Raw genomic sequence first — 9,985 nt, forward strand, 5'->3', positions numbered from 1 at the left:
ATCTCTCTCTCTCTCTCTCTCTCTCTCTCTCTCTCTCTCTCTCTCTCTCTCTCTCTCTCTCTCTCTCTTCATTGTTTGTAAATCATAATATTGATGCAATTATCATTCCTCGTAACAGCGATCCTCACATTCACGCTTTGAAGAAGATATACTTCTAATGTATACACTCTAATGTATACACTTCTAATGTATACATTCGCAGACTACTGATACTGCTGTTGCAGAAGATGAGTTGCAGGCGCACGTGCATTATTTCGTGCAACTCCCCATTCCCTGCAGCTACGAAACGCGTCACGTTGTAGACACGTTAGCGCGGGCACGTGTAACGGCAACGTGAGCATAATTTAATCACTGTAAACAGGCACTTGGACGAGGTAGAATCTGATGCATATGACCCATCGTGGTATAATAACGGCTTCGTAATAACTCTAAAGGAGATGCCTCCTATCTGTAAGCGCGTGTATCGATGCATCAACGACAAGCGCAACACGCTTGTGATCGAATTATCGTCATCTTCTCGTTTCGATTTTTCAAATAAAAAGTCGACTCGTAAAAATGTAGTTTTTGCGGCGAACGATAATAATATAATTGCACGTATAAAATATTTATATTGAAATTACATATAATCATTTATTTCATAAAATTTACATCTTACGAGAAAATTTCGCTTCATAAGGCTTAAGATTAACTCCTTTTTCTTTTTTTCTTTTCCTCTCCAGAAATAGGAATATTTGTCTTATTAAATCTCGCACACACCTTTCTCTTTCACTACAGTTTTGCGAAATGAATCAGAATAGTCTCGAGAGATATAAAAATGAGAGGAAGTAATTCTCATTATTAGTTATTTCTATTAATCGCATTTTACAAATATCTATTAAAATTGACACTACTATATTACAGATGCAAACCGAGTTCCTCCGATTTCTGTCGTAGATCAATTTCCACTTCAACCCGAAGACAGCCGATATTTTATCGCGATAATCTGTAATTAACTCGTATTCCGAAGAGAAACGGCTTCACGTTTAACGGAAGCGCAAACAGCTTTCTAGCGAGCTTTATTTTAGATTTCTGTGAGCCCCAAAAGTGAAGATATTGATGATTACATTGAATTGCGTTGTCGGTCAAATGCGTCCCAGAGAAACAAAGTCGGCGGCACTTGTTCAGTTTCGCAACGTGAGAGCGAAGACAGTCGTGACTTCGCTCCTGTCACGGCTTTACCACCACTGGCTGCTTCAGCTGATCGCCGACCACGCGGTCATCCGTTTCGCTCGCGCGATCTTCCATCCCGCTTGCACACGTACAACTAATACTCGAGAATTTAAAGAGCCATAACTGGCGAACGAGTCGACGTAATGGCATGAAACAAAAAGCAATCTTCTCGGCGCGCGATCCTGTGCGTGTCTCCGTCACTCTTTTACCCGCAAGCTAATGTCACGACAGATTTAAACCGGGAAGCCCTTTGCACGACTGTCTTCTGTCACACGCGACAGAATCAACTAGATTTTTCCCTTCGTCCCTTCTGCAGTTTCTCTAGTCAAAATTAGGACAAAGCATGATGATTCTTGATCTGCATTTTCTGTTCGCTATTTTTGGGAGTGACGTGAATGGGAGTAAAAGAGAAACTTTAATAGAGATGAGAGAGAAACTCTAAAACTGCAGCTCTAGGATAAAGCACAATGCAGTTTCTCTCTCACTCACTCACTTGTCTCCTCTTTACAAATAGCGGACGGTGTCCTAATTCTGACTTGAAGAATTCTAGCCCCTCCATCGTAACAAGATTGATGTTAGTTATTACTGCGGATCGCAGTGAATTGAATGAGTGATCGATAAGAGGTAGCTTGCAAAGCACAAAGCCGAGTATTTTGAAAACAATTAAATCGCTGTCTTTTTATCGCGGTGATTTATTAATCCTTTAGAGTCCGAACTGTTTTCGACTTTTCCTTTCAACCGGCTTCGTAGAAATTAATTTATTTCGCGACATTGTCGCGTAATCTGTTTTCAATATTAGATTAATGCAATAACATATTCACAGTAATACATTAAGTATATATAGTAAATATATATATACTATATTAATGAAATAAAACTTGATTTATATGGTATCGATTAGAATGAAACTCAATATCGAAATAAAACTGCGAAGGATTAAGACTCTGTGCCTATGAGATTTTATCAGTTGATTAAGTACGAAGCAATCCGTATAAGAATCGTTTGCGACGAAGATAAAGAGCGTACATTGTTATTTTCATTTTTAAATGCACATATGCGGCATGTGTCGAGTTTCCCATATCTTCTTTCCGGCGCGAAACTTCTACTGAGAAAAAATCGACCTCAGATTGCTGGACTGCTAGTTCGCTTAAGAACATGTGCTCACTAGCGATGTAAATTAGAGGACATCGAAATTTGCTTGGAAAGTATTTCCGACGAGAGGAGCTATCTTGAGCAGCAGCAGCTCATTAAAAATCTCATTACCGAGTATATTTAAATCGCCAAAAATTACCCCAGCCACGAAAAGACACGGATCACATTACTTTATCGCCGAGAGGAGTTCATCCCCAACGCCACTCAAGCGGACTTTAAATATAAGATAAAATATAGCATACGTGATACGTGTAATGCGATTATCGACTTTGAGTTCGTGGAAACCGCGGGAATGAGTGACATCAGTGATGAAAACTAAGATATCAACTTAACACTTATTAGTACAGAAATTGTGTCTCTTCCAACGTTCTCATGAAAAACGACAATATACGCAGATCTATCGTTGATCTCAATGATAGACAACGGTGTGCCCGTCATAAACGAGCACGCGCGATCAATATTCTCCCGAGCAGCGCGAACGAAGAATCTCGTTGATAGCAAGCGTCTCATCCGAAAGATAACAACTAATGAAAATTTCCCGACGCCTACACATAATTAAAATTCAAGCGGACACTCGACTAAGAAGATAAACGTTAAAGAGGACATGCTTTCCTCCATTTCCACATGTAACTTTGAGAAAAGAACGCGATACCTTTAAGTAATCTAATATTTCTAAACGATGTTTTCTCGCGAAGCGTCTCTAAAGTCGTGGGATCCGAATTACCGGTTTGATTAATTTTCATGTAAATCCGCGTCCGTTTGAGCAATTAAGAGTAACGCCATATTTCTTCCTTTTTTTCTCTCTCTCTCTCTCTCCTTTTTTCGACTCGCCACTTACCACGCTGCCAAATTGGAGTGCTAGCTGGATTGCTGTCCACCTCGCATTTCAGGCTGACGGACATCCCCTCGACGATCGGAATTCCAAAACCAGGTAAACGCGTTATCGCGAACGACGGAGTATCTGAAACAGGTATTAAGCAATTAACGTCAGTGCCAATGTCAATGCGCTCTGGCGTGTCGAAGATTTCACGGCAACATCGAAAAGAGACACGGCTATAACTTGAATATCGTAGCGCGAGCGAATTGGATTAAAGCGACGTCCGATGCAATCTCATCGCCCTTCAACTACTCCACTTTTGAACGAGACTCGAAAATATCGCGGAAACAATCGCGGATATCGCACACATTTGTTAATAATGAGTTTATTCGATTTTTCATCGGAGTCGCTCGTTCGACGGCACGCGACAAAATTGCGGGCGCAGAATTCGCTGAACGAGCATCAACACAAACCCGAGTAAAAATGTATCTAGTAGAGCAGATTTCAAGACAAATAGCTACACAGTAATGACTAGATAAGTTTTCTAGCCAGTCACCAGCTCGTGACTGGCTAAATATTCCTACTCAGTCTTTTGAATGTCAGAACTATCTAGTGACTATACCAATTATATAAATAATAGCTAGATGAAAAAGATTACACAGTAACGAGATAGAAAATCATCGGTAAATCCTGAATAGAAATTGGATATTAGAACTGCCTAGTAACTGTACCAATTATAGTTACAAGTTACTTTTTTGTATCCAGCTACTAAATAATTTTTCTGGTACAGCCACTAGAAGAATTGAGCGTTATATTCCCAGCTAGTAGCGATGTAAGACCCAACTTTTCTGTGTCATTACTAGACAATAACTAGATCCAATTTTTGCTCGGGAACAGAGTCGACGTTGCTCCATGTTATCTTGTTCCTCGTTGAGAGATTTAGCGCTCGTCTAGCTGAATCCCCTAATGAAATTCAGAATGAGAACAGCGTCGTTTAATAAGCAATTCGGAAAGTCGTAGACGATTGCTGCGAGTCGCAATCTTATTTCGCGGGTAATAGCAACTCCACGAACCCGGCAATGCGCAATTTTCGAATAAGATCTCCGCGCAGTAATCTTGAAATGTATTGGCCGTCGTAATCCGGTTTCCACGCATTCGAAAGTCATTCCTTGTGAGAAAGACGCCTTATGCATTCTCTCTGAGGACGGATATCGGGTCGCTGTGGATTGAGTTTTATGCGCGCGAAAATAGCCAATCTTCGAGTAAAAACAGTAAATTGTGTCTCAAGACGATGGCGATTACCGACGATACAATTCGACGGCGAATCCGCCCCACATCGCGGCTGATTTCGCTCTCCGTCTACTCCGATCATCATCTAATATACGATTGGGACGCATATCAAACTGAGACCAAATCGATTCGTGCTCGTACACTTGAAGATAATATCGTTGAAAATATTTTAGTCGTTCTAACGTAAAATGCAGACCAAAAGAAATATTGGGAAAATTTTTGATTTCTCCATATAAAATAGCATATTCGAAACGTTACAGTCTGAGCAGAACCTATAATTATTTTGGGGCCCGCTGATCCCAAAAAATTTTCGAGATACCTCATCCAATAACAGATTTATCGTCGCACGATATTTGCGTCGACATAAATTGTCTGTCGAAATTATTATGAAATGAATATGGAGTTGTAAAGAGGACACGGAAAGAGGAGACGAAGGGCAAAGAGAAGCGTTAGCTATCGGACTGCTCGTTATAATGAAGAAGCAAGGGAAATAATTGAATGCATCAAATGTCTCTAGAAATCAAACGTAATTATCGCAGATGCGCGTTTCTGCCATAACCTTTCTGGCAATCATTCCTCCACCGCCCCGCCCCCCTCTCTCTCTCTCTTCCTGCGTTCGCTACGAGCTTCTCTTCCGCGTCATTAACGACCAGCATCGAACCGAGTGACGGGGGATTCAGGCATATCCTGGTGTATATAGGGCGACCGAACAGCCGACGGGGTTGGTACAACGACCGGGAAGGACAACGAGAGGCAGGGGAGGATCAAAATCGTCGTCGAACAAACGAGGTATAGGTACGACGAGGTCGTGGCGAGTAATTAACGAACGGGACAGTCAAGATTTTACGGTCGCCACGGTCGTATTCGTTAAAAGGCACCAACACCAGCGGCAACCAGCACAACCGTCACCGAGAACGCGGCATCCCCACGAATGAACGGAAATCCCCGGTGCTCCGACATAGTAGGCGGCCCGGTACAGAGTGCGAGAGGTCGAGCGAGCGGGCGGCCGCTCGATGCCGCGCTCCGGCGCCGCTCCAGCGATTTGCCATTGCCGTTATATCGCTGTTGGGCTCGTTAATATCGCCACCGCTAACGGGATACGGCCGGCGGGGTCGCGGAATAAATTGGAGATGCGTCAAATTGCGCGAAAGAAGGTAGGAGACGAGCCACTGGAGAACGTGACGTGAAAGGGTGAGGAAGGGTCGCGGCGCGAGGGACGCGCGGGGCGCGAGAATATCGGAAGTGGAACGTGGCAGGCGGGGAGGTATGCGAGAGAGGGATATGAGACAGAAAAAAAAACAATGAAAAAAAGATAACGCGGAAGATAGAGCGAACGAGCGAGCGAGAAAGAAAGAGAAAGAGAGGAAGGGTTGGAAGGAAGGGGAAAGGGAAGGGACGGCACGACTACCAGGATGGGTCGAAGTTATTCACTCGGCTATAATAGCGCGGTGCTGGGACAATGCAAGCTTAATGAAAGCTTCTCTCCCTAGCACACCGACGAGCTCACCCCCCGCGTCCCTCTGCCGCTGCTTTTCGCAGGGGGCCATCGTGGCCGACACCAACGCCACCGCCACCAGCGCAGAGGGCCGATGCAGTCCCCGCGCGCGCAGCAGCGTAAACACCAAACAAAGGGAACAATGAGACACAGAAGTGTCCCACAGACCTCGATCGCTTGATGAGAACTTTAAAGCGCGCCCCGCAAACTACCGGTCCGCCGGTTATGTCAGAAGCGACGTCACGACCGCGCGCGCGAACGCCCGCTGAAAGTTTTTCGTTTCGCGACAACGTTAAATCTTCTTCAGTCCCCCTAAAAACTCAAGGATCTCCATTACAAATTGCTCCTACGAACGCTTCTATCATCACGAAAGTCACATTTCGCACGAACAATGAATTCGAAGTCGCGAGATCCCCTTCATTCGCAGCGAAAGCGCCCCTTTCAACTTTTTTTTGCAAGCACGCCGACCCCGCGGTTCTTTTATTTCCCCCGCGAAATTAGAGAGAATACAACCTCGTTATACACAGAGGCCAATAATGCCTTCCATTTCCGGCTATGATATTTTGGCCCGGGCGCATCGTATCTACATATTTTTGCATCATGATTGTTGATTTGCAGAAAAGCCGGCAACTTAGTTACATTAAATGCAACAGTAATAATGCGGCGTGTACATTCGCCGTGTATATTACCGCTGCATTTAATGTGACTGAGTTTGCTGATTCTTCTCAGAACCAACAGTCATGATGCAAAAATATGCAGATATAGTGTGCCTGAGCCAAAAACCCTAGCTGGAAATGGAAGGAGGCATCACTAGAGTCCCCGCGTACCTTTGTATACGCGTTGTCATTGGCGACACCGAGCCAGCAACGCCGAAAACATATTGCTTTCGTGGTAATAAGTAATTGATTGTGCGGGGGAGAGGGCCGCGTCGTTTTGCGGATCTTAAGACGACATAGGGATCCCATCTCCCGCCTGTGAGAAATGAATCTCTTCGAAAGAAATTTCTCTCGCCGTTTCAGCCGGAACGCTCGTAAACTTTATACGGGCCGTTAAGCAAACCTGTGTACGACCTGCGGGAGAGGATTTTGCGAACGCGTGTACGTGGAGGGAAAGGTGGGACGCGCGCACGCGAATCTACGGCGGAGTATTTCTAAGCGGTGGAAATTTGCCATATAACAATCCGTGTTATACTTTTATACACGGGCGCCTTAATGAATTCAGTGGCTGAATATATTACATTGCACGCAACTGCTCGCGCCGTTACATTTTTCGAAAGGTTACGAGACGTCCCGCTACATATATCCGATCTAGGGAAGACACTTTTGCGCAGCGAGATTATTCTTCCAACGACTGGGCTGCGCTTAACGCGTGTTAGTCAGCCGATTGATTCGCTTGAAGTCGGAAGCGGATCCGCACCGGTCAAAGAGACGTAATCACGGAAATACGAGACGCAGATTGCACGGGGAAAATATTGATAGAGGAAATTGCAACAAAATTTTTGTAATCTTGGACCGTATAGAATTATATCTGAAATTACTATACATTTGTGTTGAAAAATGTTATGCACGTTTGACTTTTTACTACAAAATTATTACAATTACTTGAAGGTTTGTACCGTATACTGGATAGATTGTTGGATTTGTTATTTTTATAATTTACACTACAATATCAGTATAATCTAGTTTTATAAAAAAAAGACAGTAAAAAGAAATATAATTTTAACGCAACTTTTATCTATAATATTTTCCCCATATGGGAGGATAGTGCTCAACGGGGTCAACAGACTAAGGGAAAAAAGAAACGCGATTGGTGATGTGCGATCGCAAATCATTAAATGACTATCGCCGGTATAACCGTGCCATTATCTCGACGACAAACCGCCGAACGGCTCTCGTCGCGATGCGACCGCGCAAATGTTCGCTGTACATATTTGCGGAATGGCAAAATGGCCGGGATCACACGTCGCGTGAATAGAAGCCGCGGGATTGTAGCGGTCTGCAAAAATTCGGCCCGCCTGTTGTATCGCCGGTGTCATCTGCGCTGAACGGCTCTCTCTCCAGCACCGCTTTTAAACGCATCGATGTCCCAAACGAGACTTTCCGACGCTTTCCCGCTCCCTTACGGTCGTTTCGAGCCCCAAGAAAGTTGGAAACAATAATCTTGCTTGAAATCCCTTTTAAATATAGCACAGTCGCGCGCGCACACACGTGCACGAGATGTACACACGGATAGAATTTTATAGCACGAGTTGCCATCGAATTTTGCGACGGAGGAACGTATCGACGTTTCGCCTTAATTTTTATTGTTCTTCTATTTCGTGTGCTGTTCTTGTCTTCTCAACTAATCTACGCGGAGAGAATTTTATAGTAAAAAGTACTGCAGGACTATGTAGCCGAGCAATAGATCGATATTCTGCAGTAATTTGCTATCCTTTTATTTTTCATATGTGCTGCTTACTATATTTTAGAAATTAAAGTGCACCACTAAAACACTAATTATGTTTTTAGCAGTTTATTATGTTCCTTTGTAAAGCAAACGTTACTGACAGTCCATTCTTGGATTATTTAAAATATAGTGAAATTGAAAAGAATTTATATAAAAAAAGCTGTAATATTCTCTCCGTGTACTATTAACATGTTAACTATCGTGCTGAGTTATGTAAGTTGACATTATAATATTGCCGACTCATTAATTTGAAACGCAATTGCGTAACAAATTAAATATACGGCAAAGGGAAATTCATTGACACGAGCTGCGAAATATATGTATCATGAATTGCATTAAATTGTACCGCGGTAGCTTAAATTTCTGTCTAAATAATCAATAGAAATTAAATTAGCAGTCGATGTGTTGAAAAATATACTATCCTTAGCAAGTTAAATTTTACTGATAGTCTATATTCCTGCACTACTAGAAGACATGACAAAATTAAAAAGAATTTATATGAAAAAACAAAAAAAAATATACATATAGATATATCTCTATTCTCTTTCTCCGTGTGCCACGGGCTCTATTTTTCGATCCCCCGAGCGGCAGTTCATTTCGATCATCCCCGAAGCCAGCTCTCTGTTCCACGTGACGATCACGTCGGTAGTCCGACCTAGTCCGACGTAGTCCGACTTAGTCCATACGAGATCGTCCGGATGACGGGTGCGACATGGCCGGATTCCTGTCGATCTCATGTTTCGTTGCTATCAGCCGCCGCGCCAAATCGCGGTCGGCGTATATAGCAGAGTGACCTGTGGTCTACGAGACACATCGAACAAGCGCCGTTTACGATAGCAGCCGTTAAAGTTTAAGTTCAGCTTTATTGGGTCAATGGCCGACGCGCACCATGTGCGAAAATTAAGCCCTCGTAACGTGTGGGCTACACAAAAGGCCCAGCGATGATCGTGGCCGAAGAGGTAGACATTGAATAATGCCGCGCGCGCGTGCTTATGGTTTTCCCATTCAGCTGTGGCACGTACGCGTGACTTTATTAAACAGCGACTTTATTATTCCTATATAGGGGGAAATATAGACGCGCCGGCAAACAGACCTCGCAGAATCGAAGAGGCGAGAAGGAAGCCACTTGAATGTCACCGATGATAAAACCACGCGAGACAAACATCGTCAATGGTCTCTTGCAATATCAATATAAGTGAAGAAATAGGAATATTCATTATATCGTTTCGCATTTCCGTGATTTAGAGATATTCGCACACGCACATACATAAGTATGTTAAGTATTTACGAGACTTCTTGATTAGTTCCTACTTGAGCTGTGTGTAGTATATAAACAGTATTTTCTCGTGCATGAGATACTCGAGCTACTACTATATTATTGTTCAAAATAAAAGCTTCCTCTACAAACTATTAAATATGTTTCATTTTGAAATATTTGAGTATTTGTAATATCCTTAATTTAAGGTACATTATTTTGCCAAACCCCTTTATTTTGTTAATCTAAGGTATTTTATTCTGTGCAACTCTCTCTCTCTCTCTCTCTCTCTCTCTCTCTCTCTCTCTCTCTCTCTCTCTCT

At 43.1% G+C, this 9,985-nt stretch overlaps 1 protein-coding gene across 14 annotated transcripts in view; it reads right to left on the bottom strand.

The window, feature by feature from the left end:
• The window catches only part of LOC116850977 (hemicentin-2), a 477,927-nt gene that overhangs the window by 102,901 nt on the left and 365,041 nt on the right, over positions 1 to 9,985 (bottom strand). For all 14 annotated transcript variants that reach the window (XM_032829893.1, XM_032829894.1, XM_032829895.1 and 11 more), the window contains one exon: positions 3,200 to 3,322. In XM_032829893.1, the coding sequence (XP_032685784.1) occupies positions 3,200 to 3,322 (123 nt within the window). The remainder of the gene's footprint in view (positions 1 to 3,199; positions 3,323 to 9,985) is intronic.

Source organism: Odontomachus brunneus, unplaced genomic scaffold (genome assembly GCF_010583005.1).
Source record: "Odontomachus brunneus isolate Ranch 3 - 2012 unplaced genomic scaffold, Obru_v1 Obru_scaffold_162, whole genome shotgun sequence".
NCBI classification, from domain to species: domain Eukaryota; kingdom Metazoa; phylum Arthropoda; class Insecta; order Hymenoptera; family Formicidae; genus Odontomachus; species Odontomachus brunneus.